The 21007-nt window shown below is 63.2% G+C and overlaps 1 protein-coding gene across 2 annotated transcripts; it reads right to left on the bottom strand.

Moving 5' to 3' along the window:
* Positions 1–3553: 3553 nt before the first annotated feature.
* Positions 3554–19835, bottom strand: SMTNL2 (smoothelin like 2). 2 transcript variants are annotated; one of them, XM_044250544.1, is made up of 8 exons: positions 19449–19835; positions 12951–13035; positions 12219–12461; positions 11572–11644; positions 10643–10807; positions 9865–9982; positions 9387–9538; positions 3554–4447 (listed from the first exon to the last, which is right to left on the bottom strand). In XM_044250544.1, the coding sequence occupies exons 1-8, from the start codon at positions 19833–19835 to the stop codon at positions 4321–4323; spliced, it is 1350 nt and encodes a 449-aa protein (XP_044106479.1). In that variant the 3' UTR covers positions 3554–4320. The 2 variants fall into 2 exon arrangements, with proteins under 2 accessions (XP_044106479.1, XP_044106480.1); XM_044250545.1 differs by having other exon boundaries at positions 11572–11641.
* Positions 19836–21007: the final 1172 nt, after the last annotated feature.

Here is a 21007-nt window from a genome sequence, read left to right as displayed (position 1 = left end):
AGCGGCAAGCCCACGGCGTGAGCCCCTCACATCCTGCCATGCTGGGTGCACTTCTGCCCAACTGGTGTCTGCTGGAGTTCCGGGAGGTTCCAGAAACTCCCAGCGTGGGGCACAGCCCAGGCTCCGCCAAAGGGTCGAATGGAAAATAGGCAACAAATGAAATGGCAGGGACTGTTCTGGATCAAGACGTGGAAGACTCAGCCACTGAATGTCGTGCGTGAACTCGGATTGGACCCTGGAGTTTTTTAAAACTTTTTTTTTAACTTTTATTTTTTTTTTTAAATTTTATTTATTTGACAGAGATCACAAGGAGGCAGAGAGGCAGGCAGAGAGAGGAGGAAGCAGGCTCCCTACTGAGCAGAGAGCCCAACGTGGGGCTCGATCCCAAGACCCCGAGATCACAACCCGAGCCGAAGGCAGAGGCTTTAACCCACTGAGCCACCCAGGTGCCCCAAGTTTTTTTAAACTTTTGAACAGCCACGAACACCAAGTGGGGACGAGTGGAGAAACGCGAACACGGCCCGTTCACGTGACGCATGCGTGTCTGATCTCTGACGGTGTTAACCCACCGCGTGCGGAGGGGACATTTATGCTCCCGGTGGGTACATGTTCAAGTCTTCACCGGTAGACCTAACGACCGCACGGCCCAGCGAACCTGAGATAGAAACACGCCCATGGTGGAGTGTTAACCACACAAAGGAGCTCACCCGTTCCCCCAACTCTTCTTCTGACGTTTCCGTAAACTCGAGGTTTTTCACAACAGAAGCTCCAGGAGCACGGAGACCTCTGATGCTCTGGGACACTGAGGAGGAGAGGAACCTTGGGCCTCTGCCCCAAGCCTTCCGTGAATGCCTAGTGCCCAGTGCACGCAGGGAGGGTGGTGGGCAGCGTGGGCGGCCCATCGACAGTGCACGGGTGCAGGGAGACTTCCAGAACTCCAGTGGAGCGACACGTTGTGAAGACGCGGCCATCTGCTGAGTTAGCCAGCCCTGGGGAAGCAGCTAATTTTAGAGGGGAACCCAGAGGTGAAACACCCCATTAAGACGGACCTGCACTGACTCCCAAAGCCCCCGATGTAGGAGATGGAGAACAGAGTAGCACAGAGGAGGGATGGATACAGGAAAGGAGGCCGTGCCGCAGACCAGGAAGAAACAGCCAGTGAGATGGGGGGGGGGGGGGAGGCCCGGGACACCAGGAAGAGGGTCCAACCCTGCCAACAGAACTAAGACGTCAACCACACCGGGGATGATTGGGAGTGATGACCGTGTGGGCTTATAAAAGACAAGTGTGCAGTCCTGCCGTCGCGAAGGCCCTGCATCCGTCAGAAGGATGGCTGGGGGCACCCAGAGACACCCAGACGCTGCTGGGCGCCACCCCCCCACCGCCAGCCCTGTCGCCTGCTCTACTGGCTCCGAGCTGGCTTCCAACTCTTTGTCCCACCTGGTCCGCATGTCCCTCCCACACAGGCTGCCAGGATGCCCAGGAGAGCACAGCCTTCTCGCTCCCTCCTCCCTGGGGGTTTCCCCCTGTTCAGCGCTTTCTAGGGAAGAGGCAAGCACAGGCATTTCTCATGGGCACTTTCAGAAGGCAGTAAATGTTTGACACCGAAGCAGGACCAAGAACTAAGAGACAAGAGATCAAAGGCTCCAAGAGCAAGGGAGATGGGACAGATAACCACTTCCAGAATCCTCGCCACTTAGCAGGAGCCCGTGATCAACAGGGGTGCAGAGGAGAGGGCAGGCTAAGAGGAGGAGCACGGAGGGCTCAGGCTGGCCATCAGGTCACCACCCATCACTGGTTCAAGAAACCCAATCCCAAGCTGCTTCGACTGGATCGGGAAGATGTCCCATCCCACACTGACCAACTTTACCCACATTTTTAGCTGGCCCCCCCAACTGCCCAGAGTCCCACAGACCTGGCATGGCTGCAAATAGGGCCCCCTTCTTGCCTCCAGTTATTGGGCACCCGCCGTGGCGGCAGGGGAAGCCGAGGACTTTCCACATCTCGCACATTTGCGAAACTCGCTGGCTTTAACAAACTGTTCCCCAAACACCTGGCCTGTACGTGCTCCGCTACCCAGCCTGGGCTGTATCATGTTCGGAGACCTGACACGCTCTCCCCGCCTTGAGAAATGACCCAGCAGCTGTCAGAGAAGCTGAAGCCCATCTCGGCTCTGGCGAAACGCTCACGTCGTGGAAACACAAGCCTATTTGGTCAGACTTAATACGTTTTACAAAAGCCAGGTGAAGGACTCTATCTGGAAAAACAGGAGAATCTTAGAAGTACTCTGAGAAGTAATTTTCTCCGGGGAGGAGAAAAAATGTGGAGCCATGGGCAGGGCAGTGGAAAGGCAGCTGGATTTGGATGTCACAGAAGGGAACGTTCACATGACCTTGATCTCACGCCGGGCTCTGCGCGTGTCCTCAGGTGGGCTCCTTTCCCCCTTTCCTGCCCAGTCTTGGAGCCCACAGGCTTTGTCCTAGAGGGAATTGAGCTGAAAACCCACTAGGTTGTAAGAGCTGCCAAAGGCCACAGAACAGCTCATCACGGAACCTTCCTTAAGGACAACCCGTCTGTACCACTGAGCCTAAGACAGGAAGCACCCCATGCCTCCAGCATAAGAGAAACCGCTGCTTACTCCAGCAGCATCTTCCCCGTTGGACGTGCGAAGGTGCAGGGCCGTGTGCGCCTCAGGAGAGCTCCGGCTCCCGCGTGTGAACGCTCGGTAACAGAAACGCTTCACACAGAGCCCCAGTGTCCCAAATGGGCTCGAGGCTTAAAACCCTAAGTTGCAGTTTGGGAAATAAAAAAATAAAAAACAGGCACCATGTTTCTGCTAACAGGAGGGCTGACTGTCCCGGGTCTCCAAGAATGAGAGAGAGAGAGAGAGAGAGAGAGAGAGAAGCTCCCACTGCGGGGAAAACCAAAGGACGGAGTAAGACTTCAGCCCCAACTGGCAAATCTGTTGAGCTTCTGCTCACCCTCCTGGCAAGTTCCGCTGTGTACCCCTCGCACCCAGAGAACTCTTGCCCCCCCAAACACACAAGGACCACACATATGAGCCTGAGGAGGCACACAGGCTCTGGCGTTTGGAGCTTGTCGCATGAGCTCAGGATCTACCAGTTCCTTAGAAAGCTAGAATTCTAGAAGTTTGCGCCTAAAATCCATCCCAGTTGGGAGAAGGTCTTGAATAAGCTAATGGGTACATGTGGGGGCTCTACAGATGTTCTGCGAGAACCTAGCGCAAACAGCTGTGGCCGTGACCCAGTGCTCCCAATGGGACGGCAGTGGAGCCCGGCCGTGGCTGTCCCTGGCCCGTCCATCAGCGCCCAGAGGGCGATTCCCAGTTCTCATTCACGAAGCAGCAGGGGCGAGGGAAGACGTCCCAACAAATGTCCAAACATGACTGTCAACTTGCCGGGGGGTGACGGAGAAACAGAGGCAGATACGGGGTGGGGAGGGGATTTGGGCAGAGTTTCATGGGAAAAGCAAGCAAAGATCTCCCGTCCGTCCGCAAGGCCCGCGTCTCGGAACAGAAAGAACAAACCGCGAGTGAAGCTGGACACATCGTTTTATGGACAAACAGTCAGCGGTACAAGTGCAGTGACTTCCATAGATACCTGCAGCAAATCCCCTAAAAAATGTGAGTAAAAACTAGCTCTCTGCGCAAAGGGCCTTGTCCTCCTCTAAAAGCTTTAAGGTCCTGAGAGTGCACTCTTAGCCAGATGCTCATGGGGCCTCCCGGGCAGGATGGGGCGCCTTGGGACCAGGCGACAGCCTTCCCGTCTCCCCAGAGAGCCAGGGTGACTTGAAGGTCATCTGTTGCCCAGGACCTGGGAGAGATTAGACGGTTTCTTCCCAAGACGTGGTCTTCGTGTCGGGATGCTGGCAGAGCGTCCCCCTGGCTTCCTGGCAGAGGCCCAGAGGAAGGAAGCTACGCTAGTGTGGGGACGGAGAGAGCTCTGGGTATGGTCATAAAACACACCTGGCGACCCGCGGAACGCCATGAAGCCAGCATATCAGAGTCACCTGCGGGGAAGCGATCTCGCATTCCAGAACCCACAGGCAAGCCTTTTACTGGAAGGGAGATCATCACTTAGCACCAATCGCACTCTGGTAGCCCTCCCTCTTCCGGGGGGCCCCGGCCGCACCCCACGCACCGCACAGTGCCCGTGTCGAACAGCACAGTGGGTCGACGGCTGCGTGGCACAGGACAGCTACGCTCTCACCCAGACCGCTGGGGTCGCCCTGCTGGGGGAGCGCGGGCGGCCTCTCAGTCTCCTCCCAGGGCCGGCCCTGGCCAGCCAGGCCCCGCGGGCTTCATTCAAAGCGACGCAGGTGGTTGTACAGTGACTGGACGTAGGTGAAGACACACATGGGGTCCGGCCTGTGGCCCATCACCATCATGTCCTCCACCTCAATGAGCCGCTCGCAGTTGGCCAGGTTCCTGAAACACAAAAGCCCTGTCAGGGCAAGGGTCCCGGCCACCCGCCGGCCCCGCCGCCCCGCCGACAGAACGCCCCCCACCCCGCCCCGGGCCTTCCCAGGACCTGGGAGACCCCGGGACCCCTCCCTCCAAGGCAGTACTGCCAGACCACGCATCCAGGAGCCACAGAGTCAATCCAAGTTCTCACATCGCCAGACTGCCTTGATGCGCACTTCGGTGAAATTAATGTTCCCTCGGAAATTTCACTAAACACACTTAGAAGTGTGAGTCTGAATTCTATTAGCGGTCTTTTAACACGTGTCCAAGACCCACGCTGGGAGACGTGACCCACGCCCGCGAACGTGCCCACGGTTTCACAAAGGTGCCCTCTGCCCCCGAGATTTCCCCCAGATGCTGGTTTCTCACCCTCCTCCATCCTGCTTAACTCAGGCGCGAACCGCTCACCCGGCTTCACCACCTGCTGGCTGACGGGTCCCAAGGCCAAGGTCAGGAATTGGCCTACAACCCCCTCACGGCCCCCAGGCCTCCGGGGCCACACACACTCAGGAACACTGGTCTAGCCTTGGGGCCCAGTATAGAGGGGAAGCTGGGAGTTCTCTGGGCTGGAAAGAGAGGGGTCTCCCCGCTGTCCCCAGCCCCCAGGGCAGCACCCACAGTGACAGGGGTCAGCGCCAGTCTTTCAGACTGTCGGTCCCTCCAACCGCTACCCATGCTGCCCAGAGCACGGGAATCATGGCACCGACTAGGCTCAAACGCCCACACCTGGTGCTGTCAGCGTCCGTCCCTCTGTGGTGGGGCGCGGTTCATGGTCCCGAGGTCCCCGCCTCCTCCCCCGTGAACAAGTACATGACTGTCAGGGTTCATGACCTGGCCCCTTCTTTACTGACTTGGGGTAAGAAAGACACTTCCCTTCTCCCAGGCTCCAACCGCCCTACACAAGGCAGCGGGGCTCTCTGTGCCCCCAAACAGCACGGTCAATTAACACCAGCGGTACTTGTCATTTCTGTCATGGCGCTCGATTTAAGGAGCACGCACGTGGATGGGACAGCTGGTTAGAATTTGGACTCTGAGCAGCTGGGTTTGGAGGCTGGCTCTGCAACTCATGCCCCCATCCCATGCTGGGGCCACCCCGGGGCCGGCGGGCCAGTGCTGGTGCCTCCCGTGGCCCTTCCCTGGTCCCACACCTGGGACTGGGATACAAGCTCAGGGCCCTGTCCTGCATGCTGGCCGGACACCAGCCTCCTCTCAGAACCCAAAGATCAGAGTGAAACACAGACCTGCCCTGGGGCCCACTGCCGCCTCCCTCTTGGTTTGGAGTGGGTCCCCTTAAGGAAACCAGTGGCTTCATAAGGTGATGGGGGCTTGGTCCCGGGCAGGGCTCCGTGGTGTCCCTGGCGGGCCAGGTCGGGGCTCCATGTCGGTGAAGTGTGAGCTCTGACCAAGGGCAGGCCTGTGGGGAAGGGTTTGCTTTGCTGGTGGGGAAGGGTTGCAAACCCAAGGCCTTCCCACCTCGGCACGTCTGCGGGCCGTTCCCCAGACACAGGGTCCACAGCCCCCAAGTTAGATAAGAGCCATCTTAAAATCCTGACTGTCAGCCTGGAAAGCGAACGGAGTGCCAGCCCCTGAGCATGGGGACAGGACAGCAGCTATTTCTGCGGTGGCCCTACTCGGCTGGCCCTCTCTGCCCCAAGGCCAGGAAAGTTCCCCCTCACACATAGGCTTTTTCGCCTCTGAGTCCTTCCTACCTATCCGTCCCACGTGTGCATTCTCAGCCTGGCTTTTCCCCACATCTCCTGCCAGAAGAGAACCTTCCGAGAACCTCCCTATCGTGCCTTTCTACAAGACTAAACAGCTCGAAGAGCACCAGGGACTATGTCTGCGTTGCTTCTAACGTCCTCCCTGCCTTCTTACCAGAGGGCACCCAGAACGGCGGCATGTTCCAGCCCGTGCAGGGAGAGAGCACTGACCCCCATCTGCACTCCCGAGGCTCCCACCACGGGCAACTCTGCCCGGACAGCAGGGCTTCCCCATCAGGGTGGCGGTGAGGACGGGGATGAAGGCCTCCCCAGCCTTCGACGGGAAGCCGTGGGCAAGGTCCCGGCTCCCCTGCCAACCACCAGGGCCCCAGTCCCCACCCCACCAGCCACAACGGTCACGTACAGTCTCCTAGGAGCTGCAGACACAGGCTGAATGAAATTTCGGAATCAGAATATGGTAAGAGGAAATGATGATCGGTACTGACTTTTACAAAAATACGTGAGTCTCAAAATACTCAAGGCCCCCGTGGCTCTTTCTGAAAAGCTGAGGCCCAACGGACACATCCATAAACCGCTCTCGTAAAAGGCGACACCAGCTCGCTGAAAGAACTCAGACACCGCAGATGCGTCCAAAGGACAAAGGACGACCATTTTCTAATGAGTTCCCAAGGCCGCACCCTGCCTGGGGCTGGGTTCCGACTCTGCCAGTCCAGCTCTACCCAGATCCTCCATCAGCACGGGCTGGCCCAGGAGGGACGTGGAGGAGGGGCACGGGGTTATTTTTACTTAAGGCTTCTCTAGATGCAGATGCCCAGCGCGGGCGACCGCCTCCCGACTGGCTTTGGAGACACACGGTAACCGGAGAGAAGGACACATTCCCCACAGGGCACGTGGGAGCTGCGGGCCACGCACCCGGCCCTGGGCCTGCCCTGGTCCACGGCTGGGGGTGGGGCTGGTGTGCAGAGGGGGCCCCGGGTGGGGGTGGGGTGCAGAGGGGGCCCCCCCACCGTGCACCCACCTACTGCAGCCACCTCCAAAAAAGGGCTGGCGTTCCCGCCTTCCAAGCCCCAGAGGCCTGTCCAACAAGGGAGCTCGCGCCGCTGTCAACATGGAATTGCTGGCACATGAGGCCGCAGGAGTCTCTGGGCCGTCGATTCCCTACTGGGACGAGGGGCAGCACCAACCCTGGCCCCACACAGGTTCCCGAGCCTCCGCTGTGCCTCTCTGGCCCTTGCTCGTGGAAGGGTCTGGAAACCCTCCCCGACGGGAGGTGCCCCCGCGTCCGAGGAGCCCGTGTACCCTCCATCGCACCCCGCCCACTCCTGGCCAGCCTGCTGCCCACAGAACCAGGTGACCCAAACTGCACCTGTGAGGTCACCTCCCACAGGACCCCCAGCGGAGACCCCTTCCCAGGCCCTGAACAAGCTCCACCCCCACCCCTCAAGGCCGCAGAAGAGCCCAGCAAGCCCCCTACCCCCGGCCACCGAGAGCTCAAGGCCACAGGCCGACCATCCTCCCCTCCCCTGTCACAAGCAGGCTCAGGCCGCAGGGAGGCAAGGCCAGGCTGCGGCCCCTCTGCCTGCTCTGGGGAGGAGGAGAGAAGAACCCGGAGCGTACAGCATGTCACCCCCAGGCTGGGAGTAGAGGAAAAGTGTGTCTAAGTCTAGAGGCTCCAGGAGCCCACCCCTCCTGCGGGGAGAGCGCAGCCTCCAATTCTTCTGGCTCTGGCTGCGGGGTTTGGGATGGGTGAGGGGGGCTGCATTCCCCGTGGCCCAGGGCCCCCTCTCCCCACTCCACCCAGCCTGGCCCAGGGCACGGCCCCCTGATCTTGATGAAAGAGAACCCCGGGGGCCGCATGCGCCCCACACACTCCGAGTCTGCACTTTGAGGGCCACCATTCCTGGGCTCCCACCAGCGAGGCGCCCTCCCCAACACCGGCCGGCCCCCTTGGCTCTGCTTCCCGCCGTCTGGGTCCGGTTGCATAACACACTCCCTCCAGAGCTGCTTCTGTGATTAGGATGACAGCTACGCCAAACAGCCAAGAAAGGGAAAGCTCTGGAAGGATACACAGAATTCCTGGGACCCCAAGTCCAAGCGTGTCACCCGAGACCACGCTACGGGGCAGTACCAACATTCCGACAGCTCCGCCACGAAGCTGGGAGCTGCCGTCTCCATCATGCCCCCCGAGCAGGAGCTGCCGCCCCGGAGAGCTCCAGCCCCTCAGCTCTGGCAGGACCCACGGAACCGTCCCTGGCCAGGTCCAGGGTCTAGGCCTGGCATGAGGCCTACCCTGCTCAGGGCACTGGGAACACGCGGCTGCTGGGGGCTGATGTCAGCAGGCACAGAGGCTGCCCCGGGAGAGAGAAACGTGCCCTCCAGGAAACTTGGCTCTGCGGGGGGGCTTCTTTCCCTCTGACCTTCTGCCCCTTAATTCCTGGAAACTGAGCATCTGGTAGCCCTAAACATCCTCCACTGTCCCCAGGCTGCCCCGCCCTCTGCCCCCTGACGGTGTCCAGCCAAAGGAGGCCCCAGTGTGAGGACAGAGCCCTTTCCCCCAGCCCCTGCCCACCGGCCACTGGGAGCTGGTGCATCTACTACTCTGTCCCCGCAGCCACTCTCCAGCCCCCCGAGAACACAGGCAGACCAGCCCAGGGAATTGCCTGCACCCCCACTGGAGCCCTGATGCCCTATGTGCCGCCTCGAGCCAAACACCACATCCCAGACGGGAATCCCAGACGGGACACCCCAGACTCTGCCCCACCCAGCCTCCTTGCAGAGAGCTGGTCTCGGGGAAGTAGACGATTTCGTATCAGATCCCAGGACAGCAATAGAGAAGCATGATCGACTTGTCAGAGAAGCTCTTAAGATGTCTCCCAGGCAGACCTTCGATCTCCTGCTCGCCCCAAAGCAACGGAATCTCCCCACCCACCCAGAAAGAACAGGTGGGGTGCCCCGGGAGAGCCCACCCCACGGCCCCCAGACCACACGGCAGGGCCAGGCACCCAGCAGGAAGGGCAGGTGCGACGAGCCGAGCGGCAGCTCCACAACGAATCTGGGCAACCCCCCAGACTGGCGTCTCCCGGGCAGTGCAGGAGGTGAGCAGAGTGGAGGGCCTCGCACCCAGCCTGCCTGCGGCACCCCCACCCCAGGGCCGACGCCCGCTCGGGACCCGCCATGCTCACTCAGCCATGGTGAAGGCCAGCTCAAAGTTCTTCTGCCGCTGCGCCGGGCTCAGGGCGCCGTAGTCAAAGGCGTCAGGGAAGAAGGAGTGCACCAGGGCGCAGAAGGCCATCCCGTCGCTCCAGCTGGAGGAGAAGTTCTGCAGGTCCACGTGCTTCCAGGCGCCCAGGGGTCAACACGGGGAGGTGAGTGGGCGCACGGCTCCCCCACAGGCAGCCCCTCCCAGCGCCCGCCAAGTCAGCAAGAAGTTACAGCCACCAGACCCCAGCCGGTCAGGTGCACAGGTCCAGCCTCAGGAGCCCCAGGGTTTCTGAGCATGTGCTGCGGGCGGCCGGCAACCCCCGTGGAAGGCCAGGACTCCAGCCCGCCCCTGTGTCCCAGCCCCAGAGGCACCCTGGCCCCTGGGGAAGCCGGGACTCCAGCCCACCCCCACGCCCCGGCCCCCGAGGGGACCCCGGGCTGGGGCAGAACCCAGTTCACCTGGTAGCCAAGCGTCTTCTTGCGACACCACTCCAGCAGGAGCTGCTTGATGCTGCTGGCGCTGGCCACCCCGAAGCTCTGGGACCGCTTCAGCTTGGCCCGCGCCTCGCCTTTGCCCCTGTGCGAAGGGTGCAGCCTGCAGGGGGGCCCTCCTCCTCCTCCCCCCAGGCCCGGGGCTCCCCGGTGATCCCACGCCCCCAGGAGCATGCCCCCGCCGGCTCTGCTCTGCCAGGGAGAACCTCCCTTGACAATGTCTGCTGGTCAGTCCTCCCTCCAGCCCCCAAGTTCCTGTCTATACCCCAGCCTGGAAATCAGGACCCCCGAGCCCTCAAGGCCTGAGTCCGCTGCCCGCAGCTCCCCCTTCCCTTTATCCCAGCCACCCTGAGGCCACACTCACTGACAGGGTTCCTTCCTAACCAGAGAGGGGGTCCTCATCTGTACCCCAAGAACACTCCCTAGCAGCCGAGATCAGGCTGTCTGCCTCAGCCTTCCTCCCTGGTGGGAGGCCATCGGGACGGGAGGGGGGCGTCCTCACCACACAGGCCTGGCCCCACCCTGCACACGGCAGGTCAGGCTGACTGCTGGATACCTATGCAAACACCAGCTCTGTCTCTGCGAGGGACAGGGTGCCTGCCACCGCTCCCCTGGGAATCCCCATCGTGCCCAGAAACCAAGAGAGGGTGACAGAGGGCCGCCTGGGGCACCCCCAGAATGGGCAGGAGAGGAGCTCTCATCATGGGAACAGGGCCGGGCCCCACTCTGGGTCAGGTGTCCGTACTTGCCTGCGGTGTCCTGCTCCCACTTCTCAAACAAGGCCTTCCGGGCCTGCGCCCCCGACGTGCGGGGCAGCGTCTGCGACCTCACCAGCTCCCGGCGCCGGGCCTGGGCCGTGGCCAGCGGTGGGGGGGATGGGGGCGACCGGGGCGGCGTTGCCAGGGGTGGGCTGAGGAGAGAACCACGTGTCAGGAACACCAGGCCCCCACGGACTCAGCCCCCCACCCCCATCCCACGTGTGACAGAGTGACGGAGGCAGGGGAGGCGGCAGAGACAGAGGAAGCCCCGCAGGCTCCAGGCCCACCCTGCCGAGCCGGTTTGTGATCCAGCCTCTGTCCAAGCCGCACACCCAAGAGAGCAGCCCCCTCAGCAGGTGCCAGGTCCTGGGGCGGGCAGGGCGGGGGTACCCCAGACCAGCCCCACAGGGCCCAGCCCACCCACGACTAGATAAGACCCTCTTTGTTTCCTCCTCAACCGTGTGCCAGAAAGTCACAATTTCCCTTTATGATTACAAGAAAAGCTGAGCCCCACCACCCCCATCCAAGCTCCAGTGTCAGTCTAGCTGGCCTGGGGGAGCCAGGAGGAGGCCTGCACCGGGGCGGGGGCGGGGCCCACACACCTGCCGCAGCCCAGGGGCCTCTCCAGGTGCCTCCTCCATCCTGCGCAGGCGGTGGGAAGCACCCAGCGGAGATAACCCAGCCAGCGGGGTGAAGACTGCCTCCCTCCCTCCATGCTCTGTGGGCCTGAGTTGACCCTCCCAGCCTCGCCAGGCCCTGATCTGAGGCGTCCACATAGAAACAGCTGCCGCCACGTTTCTCCAAGCAAGACTGTGCAGGGGGAGAGCTGCCCCGCCTCCCCTGCTGCCCTGGCTCTGGACCCTGGCTCGCCTTGGGGGGGCGGGGACGAGACCCCGCTGTGGCCATCCCGACCCACCTGTCGCCGTCCCTGCCTGCCAGTGCTGCCGCATAGCCGGCACCGGACCGCGGGACACAAGGGCTCTTCTCTGCTGGACGAGGAGAGAAGACAAGTAGGCCTGGGTGCAGGGAGGTCCCACCACCGGCCCCTCCCGGCCCCAACATCGCTCTCCGGACAGGCAGTTGCCCCAGGCTCCCGGCCCCACCTCGGCCAGCAGTTGAGGGACAGGAAGCTGGGAACGTAGAGCAAGGACACAAAAGGGCTGGTACAGGTCCCCACCCTGCGTTTGAGGGCCCAGGCCTCCCGGGCCGCTGCATCTCCAGCAGACACTTCATTCCCAAACCCTCATTCTGGAAGCCCTGCCCCGGGACCACCACTGACAGCCTGACCACAGGCCAGACCTGGGGAAGCATGCCAGACTGTGCAGGGGTGCAAACCACCTTCTCCCCGCAGCTCCACCTGACGACAGCCATGGGGCGTGCCTCAGTCAGACAGGGATGGGCCACATGGAAGGGCCAGGGGAGGGGGTCGTGGTGGGGGCCGGGGTGGGGCTGCAGTGCCGCCTCAGCTTTTCTGGGTCTCTTGCCAAGCACCCACCTCTGCGCCCTACCCGCCCTCCACCTTGGGGTGGGGTCTGCCCCCAGGCCCTGCTCTCCTGCTCCTACCGCTGGGACCGGGAGTCCAGGCCATGGTGGGCTCACTGGGGCTCAGGCTGGGCCCCCCCAGGACGGCAGCAGACGTGGGTGAGAGAGCCGTGGCCGAGGTCTCCCCGGAGAACCTCTCCGAGACCCTTGTGACGGCTGTGACGGGCTGGTGGGGCAGCCGCAAGGAGAGGCTCACAGGACGCGGCTTCGGAGGCTCTGCTGCCGGGAAGGTTTGGGCGGTCTCCGGGGGTCCATCACCCAGACCTGGAACACGTGACCATGGGGGCAGGGGGCAGGTCAGCCGGGCATCCAAGCCGACTCAGACGCCCCAGGAGGACTCTAGCCTCCCTGCACCTCTCCTCTCACCTCCTCCGGGAAGGCCTTCCTGACCTCCCTCTTCTGCAGACACCTCAAAGCTCCAACCAGACTTTATGTCTGTTCCAAACTGCCCTCAGAGTCAGCTCAGTAAGCATGAGCAGCCCGTCAGCCACTGCACTGCTCACTGCTTGAACAAGCGCTCAGCCCCAGCCGCACTCCTCCGGAAACAGGGAGCTCAACACCTCCCAAGAGCGCCTGTTTCCCTCTGGGTTTAGAAAGCTCTTCTTCACCCTGAGCAAAGCCAGGGAACCCCCTGACAGTCTCTCTAGCCGCTGGGGTCCGGGTTCAGGTCCCCTCCCAGCGAAGCGCTGGCCAGGCACAGAGGCAACCCACGCCCCTCCCCCCCCAACCCCGTCCAGTGCCGTCGTCCCCTACCTGCCCCTGGCTGGTGCCCGTTCTCTATGACTTCCGAGGCTCTCCGCGCCTCTGGTTCGCCGGCTTCGTCCTGGTGGTCCAGGCTCTGCAGAGACACACGCCCGAGGAGGCCCCATCAGGCAGGGCCCGCTGCCCCCCTGCAGACCACTGTCTAAAGGGCCCCCTCATCCTGGGGCCAAATAACCCACACGTTTGAGAGGCAGCCCCCAGAAGATACCGCAGTGGGCCCAGGTCCCACGGCAGGCTGGAGCACACCCAGCCCCTGCCACGGAACACCTGGGGTCCAGCCAGGCAGACGTGCCCAGAGTGCCAGGGACAAAAGGTGAGGAGCCATATATAAGGTGGCCCGGCCTTCTCCAGACCACTCCCCAGGCCCCGAGAGCCAGCACCCCAGGCCAGGCAGGCCCATTCGTGCTAGCTGGGCCTGCCAGCCAAGGGCTGCCAAAAACCAGAAGCACAAGGTCCTCTGGGCCAACGTTGGGCACGGGACACCAAGGACTTTCGTTAGACCCAGAGCTATAATGTGCCCGGGAGCCCAGAGCGGGGGGACTGCCTGGTTCCTCAGGGCCCCTTCTTCCCTCCACACAGCAGCAGAGCCAACCCCAAGAGCCCCTGGGGGCCTGGTGTCCCAGCCGCGCCACCGACCGCCATGCTGCTCGACTCAGATCAGCCCCTTCAGGTCTCCGTTTCCCTGCTGGAGGCGGAGGCAGCTCCACGAGTCCCCTCTGAGCGTCCCACAGGCGTCAGGACCTTTTTCTGGGCCTGGTGCTTAAACCAACGTGCTTCTGCCTCCCACAGGCATGCTAGCCTGTTCGACAGAACCCAGGGGCTCAGAGAAGGGGCCATCCTCGGTCACACGTGAGGACCCCCTGACATCTGTGGCCGGGGGAACATTCTCCTCCACCGGGACCCTGCCCTTCTCACAGGGAGGGTCACATGGAGGCCCAGACCTGGGGGTAGCCTGGCAGGAAGGGGATCCAGGCCGACCACTACCAGGCCTCTCCTCAGGGGCCACAATGGGCACCTGGAGAGGCTGACCGTCCCCTTCCCCGACACTTCCAGGCTGTCTCATGGTCTGCAAGGTTCCTAGACGACTAACAAAGCCCATCCCGGCCCCGGACTCAGCTGCTCCCACGAGGGCTAGTGGCAGCCACTCTGTCAGTCGGGGTTGGGCGGGTGGGGGACCCAGGACCTGGAGCACACCCCACCAAGCCAGCCTGACAGTCATGCCTCCGGCAAACTTCCTCCAGCCCAGTGGGCCTGGGAGGCCTTCCCAAGCCAAATCTGGAGTAAGCCTGGTGACGAGCAGGGGAGGCCATTCCCAGCGGAGCGACTCATGTCGGTAGAAACAGGCTTCCGCGCACAGAGCACTCCGATCCAGCGGCAGGAGACACACTACGCAGCCCCTGGTGTTGGCCCGGAGGGAGGGGACACAGGCCCCGGCTGCAAAGGCAGGACCAGAGCTCTGCGGGGAGGGAGAGAAGGTGGAGGATGGGGAGGGACGAGGCCTCTTCAGAGCTTGGGCTTTGGATCCTAGTGGAGAGTGTCCAGGAGGAAGAGGGGAGTGTTGGTGGGAACGGAAGGATCCGGGTCTGGGATACACGAAGTGTAAGGTGAGCCTGGGGCAGCGGGGACGCGAGGTCAGGAGACGGCTTGGTGTCTGTGCCTGCAGCTGAAGAGGAAGGACGGAGGACCGGGGGGAGCAGGAGTCCTGCCTCCCCAGCACAGCAGAGGAACAGACGCCCGGGGCGCATGGGGCCTGGGGTGGGGAGAAGCAGCATCTTAGAGGGGAGTAGCCAGACAGGCAGGGGGAGGTGGAAGCATGGGAACCAAGGAGGCAGGTGTGCCACAGCACCCACGGGTGGCCTGGGGTCAAGGAGAAGGTGGCGATGAGCTCTAGACCCTTCCTGCTGGGTTCACGGAAGAAGAGCTTGCTGGTGAGCTCAGGGACTGGATTGGGTTGGTGGCGAGAGAAGCCGGTAGAAACGCTGGTTGTGCCAGGAGACAGAGCAGTTACAGGGGCTCTTCCAGGTGGATGCGGTGGGACAGGGGAACCTTCTGCAGGTGGGGTCCCGCAGAAGTGAGAAAGGCCAGAATTCGGGTGACCCCTCAGCTCCTGACTCAGGAGGGTGGGGGAGGGGCCAGGCCCGCTCGTGGGTGCAGTGCAAAAGGCGGGGGGCACTTGGGAGCACCTGCAGAGGCACCTGTGGGCTGATCTGAAGCCAACTCAGCAGGGGGAGGAGAAACAACCCGTCCACCCTGAACCCCAGCCCCCACCTGTCAGCAGGGCCAACTCCGCTCCGGGGTCTCCATGTCCCCCCACCCAACCTACTCTGGTCCAACCGGTGCCACAGGTCCAGGTAGGAGCCTGGAGGGACAGGCTGATGGTGAAACCATTTCTTAGGAATGTGGGTCTCTATGGGGGGGCCCCCAGACGCCTGCCCCTGCACGTCGCAGGTCCCCCACCCCTGTGAAGCCCCAGGGAACTGGCCGCCACCACCAGACGGGAAACGAGCTCTGGTCCAGCCAGATTCCCATCAAGGAGTCTCAGCCAGACTGCAGCCAGGGTGGGGGCTGAGCCCAGACCCCCAGGGTCCCCTGCCCCTCCCTCGAGGAGAGGGCTGTGCTCTACCCATGTCCCAGGCCAACGGACTCCTCGGAGCCCACCCTCCACCCCATCATCACACGACCCAGAAGCCTAAATCCCCGTCCTACAATAGGCAGCGGCGGAACCGAGGTTTGGGACACAGGTCTCCCAACCCAATCCCAAGACTGGCCACAAAGTGCTCCGGCCTTCCAGAAATCAGAGGACAACTCAGCATGAACTTATCCCCGGAGCCTGGGGCAGGACGGACCCCTGGCCCCCACTGGACCTTAGTCCAATTAGGGAGAGGAAACGGGGGTAATGATGGAGTAAGATCCCCAGCAGGACCTCTGGCAACGAGCCCTCAAACCAAGGAGCTAGGCTGGAGCGAGCCTTTGCTGGGGTCCCCAAGCACACCCTGGGGCCTCCAGCTGGCTCTCCCAGCATCGGGGTCAGCCTGTCTCAGCCCCATGGGGAGCCCTGGGGACAGGAACTGGTCCTTCAGAGTTTCCCACCTGGGAGTTCACACGCCCAGGTGTATGCCGGGGACGGAGGCCCCTGTCCGGGAGTCCAGGGCTGAGGACATTCATGGGGGCAGGGCCGCAGGGCAAGCGATTTCAGGGTCTCTGGGGACAGTCCTCTCCGGGAAGTTTGGAAACACTTCTAGGAGGGTGGGCACATTTCGGGTGTTCTCCTTTCTGCCTGACCCTCCACACCCTTAGCCCGCAGGCAGCCCCAGAGTGACCAGCGCGCCCTCCCCTCTAGGACTGCTGCTCCCCCCTCCTTCCCCCACACTCGGTTCTCAAGACTCGGTCCCATTGCGGGCCTCCGAGAGCAGCGACCTCTGCTATCACACAGGCGTCTGGGAGAGGAAGGCAGATAAGGGAGTCTGGTTTCTCTCGCAGGCGGGCCTGGACCGGAGCTCCTGGCAGCTGTCCCTGAGGGCCTCCCCCACCGCCACCTCAAGAGAACGCCATGGCTCCGGCTCGGCCCGGGACCCTTCAAGGGAACAACTCCGGCCTGGCCTCAGGCGGCTGCCGTCCACCACAGGCCCCTGCCAGCGGATGCCGCTGTTGAAGAACCCAGTCCACCCAGCACAAGGGGCCCACCCAACCTGCCCAGCCCCATCCCCCTTGGTTTAGATACAGAAAAAGGCCTCAGAGTGGATGTGACCAGAGCAGCTCCCATCTGCTCCAGGGACTGGGGCCTCCTACGGGAAGTCCACCCTGGTTGCTCCCACGCATGTCCGGCCCTCTCCCTCCTCTCAGACCTTCCCTGGCTACAGCTCTGTCTTCTTACTACCTAGCAAGGCCAAAGTGTGTGCACTGGGAAGTAGATTAACCCACTCTTCCCCCATTAGGTTCAGGGTCCATTTCTACGCTAAGTAGGACCCACCTCCAACACATACAAACCCCCAGTTTGAAACAGCAGAAAGCAAAAGGCTCTCTAAATCTGGCTGATTACAGAGGGGTGGGGTAACCCGTAATGGGACCCTCCCCTCTCAAGGGGCAGCCCCGTGCCCAGCCTGAAGCCGACTCCCCGTGCAGGACGGGGCACGCTGTGCAGGCCAGAGCTGCTCGTTCCCCTACGTGAGCGCACATGAACATGCACACGGCTCCGCACGGCCCCTCTTGCTGCCAGCAACGGGCCCGCGCTCATCAGCAGTGGGGACCAGCGCTTCTGAAGCCAGGCAAGGGGGAGCTGCGCCCCCCGATGGAACCCCCCGTCCTCCACCAGGGTATCAGTGATGTTCATCTTTCTGAGGCCCGCAACCCCCGTTTCAGCTGGGTGTCCGTCCCCATCCCTGAAGAGCCACAGCGGCCCTGCTGGCCCGTGACCCCAGCCTTGAGATTTCGGGGGCCCTGGCATCTCCTGCTCATCACCCAGGGCTCCTGCCTCACCTTCTCCTTCTGCCCTGCAGCCCTCCCCCACTGCCACCTTCAACGGCCAGCTCTGGCCTGGTGTCTCCCTGACGTCCACCCTCGACTGCCCTTGGCACCCCAGATCCGTGGCTCCACCTGCTCTGGGACAGCATCCCCTAGATGTCCCGCAGACCCGCCCATGCAGCATGACCCCAGCAGAGCTGTGACCCAGCAGCTCCCCCGGGCAGGCTCCTGTCTGTGCCCAAACACCACCTCACCACGCGGACTCCCCCTTTCAGACCTTGCCCCAAGGCAGCCCCTGGTCCCCATGCCCCTAGCCCTGCCCCCGTTCAGGCTGTCTTCTCTCCTGGGGCTGTCCCACTTTAACCCACCCTGTCTCCAGCCGCCCTCCACCCTGCCATCCGTCCTTGCGGGAGCTTGCAGATGGCTAGTGGGAAGACCCTGTCCCTCTCTGCCCGGCACCCCTCACCCACCACCTCCATATCCAAGAGGACCAGCTCACCTCTGGCCGATTCCCACTGAGGCAGATGACCGGAGAGCCCCCCGATACGTGTATGAGCAAGCATGCGCACATGCACGCTCACCTACGCATGACGCAGACGTTATTTTTCTGAAACCTCGGGCAGCTGCTTCCATTGAGTGTGTGTCAGAACACAACTTCAAAAACGGCCGATGACACAGTTTATTAAGCACGTGCGAGCTCACAGTGGTGACTGTATGCCATGGATGTATCGTGTTTTGTGCTCACGGGACAGAATTAACTGTATCTGTACTTGCAGACACTTTGCACAGATCACTGGCCCGCCTGGGGGCTCTGCCACCCCGCCATGGTTGAGGAAGGTCTTGCCCCCAGGGACAAAGCCTGGTTCCCTTAGCTAGCACCCAGAGGGCCCTCACAATTCACCCTCCCCCTCTCACTCCCATCAGGCTCCCCTCTGGCCAGTCAGTGCCTTTGGGTTGCCGAGCCTGCGTGCACAGCCCCGTCCCACCTCCACCTGCCTGAGCAGCGGCAATCCCTGGGCCTCCGTCAGGCACACAGGCTTCCCGGGATACCCACTGGGCAGGCACATGGCTCTGGCTGCCCGTACACGGTTGGCATTGCGCCATCTGGGGCTATCTCCCACCCAGCTGGGACCTCCTGGGGCAAGCGCTGAGCTGATCCCCCTCCGCCTGGCCCCCGGGGCGGCAACCCAGCCCACACAGGAGATTGACTGCATGAGGGATTGAGCCAAGGAGGGGCAGCAGGTGCAAAGGGCTCAGACCCAGACCCTGGAAACCCAATCCCAGAGCACATGCCTGAGCAGAGTGGAAAATCCCACCTAAGGGCCACTGCACACAGCATGGAAACATTCTAACCTGCCTCTCCTGGAGGCCCCCTGCTCAGGGAAGTGACTGGTCCACACACACCGCGCCCCCCCCCACGAACTCCCTGCTGTTCACTGACCCCACGAAGCTAGAGACTGCTCAAGGCTGGTTTCCCCGGATCCCTTACCCCCCTACCAGTTCCCAAATGAGATGACCCCAGCAACATCGTGTCCTCCTCGCCTCCGGCTCACACACAAGGGGCCTGAATTCTCTGGGTTAATTAATAACGTGAGCCGTCAGGCCTCAGTGAGCGGCAACGCGGGGGGCAGTGAATGGAGGTGGGGGTTGCTAACCATTCGGACACGCCGGCGGCGAGCAGGCGATGTGGAAATGGTCGGGGGCCCTAACTCAGCGCCTAAGCCCTTAGCGTCACGGGACAAAGGGGAGAGGGAGACCTAACTCTGTGCAAACCAGGGCCTAGTTCCAAAGAAAGGAGGGGGCCCGAGACAGGTGCAGCGGGCAGACTTCTCCGGCCCTCTCCCACAGCGGAGCCCTCTCCCACAGTGGACCCCCACACCGAGTTCCAGCGGCCAGCGGCCCGCGGCCCCCAACCCAGCAGACGCGTGCGGGCGGGCGTACGCACTGGCGGCGGAGGGGCGGCCCCGGGGAGCGCAGCCCCACGCCCACGGCGCCCACGCACCGGCGCCGGCGCTACCCGAGCCTCACCTGTCTGCGGCCGGACAGCGAGAAGGTGGCGTGGCTGGCGAAGCGCGCGGTGCCCAGGCGGGGCGCGCGGCCCGGGACCCCGGGCGGAGGGCTGGGCGTGCCCGGAGTGCCGGCCGCGGGGGACGGCCCTGTCCCCAGAGCCTCCACCTGCCGCGTCAGGCGCTCGAGCTGCGCCTGCAGCCGCTGGTTATCTCGCTGCAGGTCGGCCACGGTGCGCGCCAGCGGGCCAGCTAGGCGCAGCGCCTCGGCCACGCGCCGCTCCACGCCGCGCTGCAGCCCCTGCATGTCCTCGTGCAGCGCGCGCACCGCGCCCTCCAGCGCCGCCTCGTAGCGGCCCAGCGCCTCCCGCACCGTGCGCGCCTCCTCGGCGTCGGGTCCCGGCTCCATGGCCGAGCGGAACGCACGGGGCGAGGGCGGGACTGGCGGGGAGACACCGAGATCCTCCGCCGCTGCAGGCTGCGACTGGCCGCCCCCGGGCCGGGCTCGCCGTAGGGGCGGTGGGAGGGCGGGCGGAGGGCGGGGGGCGGGGCGGGCCCGCGAGCCCCGGGACTGGGCGCCGAGCGGGGGCGGGGCCTTGGGGGCGGGCCCCGGGCGCACGGGGCGGGGCGGGGGGTCGCGGAGGCCCGAATCCAGGCCCTCCCGGCGCCGCAGTCCCGAGAGGCGGGGCGGGGGGTGGGGCGCTGCGGTTCGAGACCGTCCCCCGTCGACCCCGGAGGAGCGGCGTGCGGCCTGGGCGAGGGGCGGCCGCCCCACCGGAAGAAGGCCTCGACCCCCAAGTGGACTTTACCCTGGGGACCACAGACGCGGGTTCTGCGTTTCCTTCGGGCTCTCACCCGCCAGGCCTGGTCCCGCTGTGGGTGGGACTCCCCCGCTGCTCAGAGAGATCTGAGGGCAGGAGGCGCCTCCAGAACCGCCGTCCCGACCCTCGCCCTGTCCCTGTCCGGGTCCCTGCCCTCTCTACACTGCGGCGGGCTCTCCCGGGCACAGACTCACCTGGCAGAGCTCTGCCTGCCATCTCCTGCACCTGTTGTTAAGACCGGGAGCGGGAGACCCGCGAGATGTCCCCTCCCAGCCCCACTCTGTGTGGCTCTGTCTTTGTGTCCTCCTCGCCTCCGGTCAGAAGGGGCTCCAGGCTCCCCAAAGGGCCCCTAGTGGGAGATTCTAGTAGGGGATCCAGGAGGTGCTGAGGTCTGGCAGAGAGGAAAGGGAGCACCTAGGGTGAATCTCCAGATCCCGGATGAGCAAGTTTTGGACTAGTGGGCCCTGTCTCTCCAGTCTCAGTCAGGGCCTCTATCCACAGGCCAGGGTTCCCAGCACTGTTCCCTCTCAACACTGCTTTCCTGCCTGAACCCAGACATTCCTCCCTTCCACCTCCCCCACCGGACAAGCCTCCCGAGAGAGGGAAGAATGCAGACAGCTGTTGCTTCAGGAAGACCAGACTGATGATGGGCAAAGATACTCCGAGTTCCTGTGTCATTGTCATCTGCTTTAAAACAAAAACGGGGCGGAGGGTGCCTGGGGGGCTCAGTGGGTTCAGCCTCTGCCTTCAGCTCGGGTCA

The sequence above is a fragment of the Neovison vison genome, chromosome 5 (assembly GCF_020171115.1).
Source record: "Neovison vison isolate M4711 chromosome 5, ASM_NN_V1, whole genome shotgun sequence".
In the NCBI taxonomy this organism is placed as follows: Eukaryota; Metazoa; Chordata; class Mammalia; order Carnivora; family Mustelidae; genus Neogale; species Neogale vison.
This window is presented reverse-complemented; position numbering and strand designations above follow the sequence as displayed.

Coding starts and splice junctions, on each gene's coding strand:
- SMTNL2 (XM_044250544.1), bottom strand. CDS start 19,835: ATGGAGCCGGGACCCGACGCCGAGGAGGCGCGCACGGTGCGGGAGGCG. Junction 9,539..9,864: donor AGAAGACGCTTGGCTACCAG/GTGAACTGGGTT, acceptor GGCGCCTGGAAG/CACGTGGACCTGCAGAACTT. Junction 4,448..9,386: donor CTGGCCTTCACCATGGCTGA/GTGAGCATGGCG, acceptor TTTGTGTTTCAG/GAACCTGGCCAACTGCGAGC.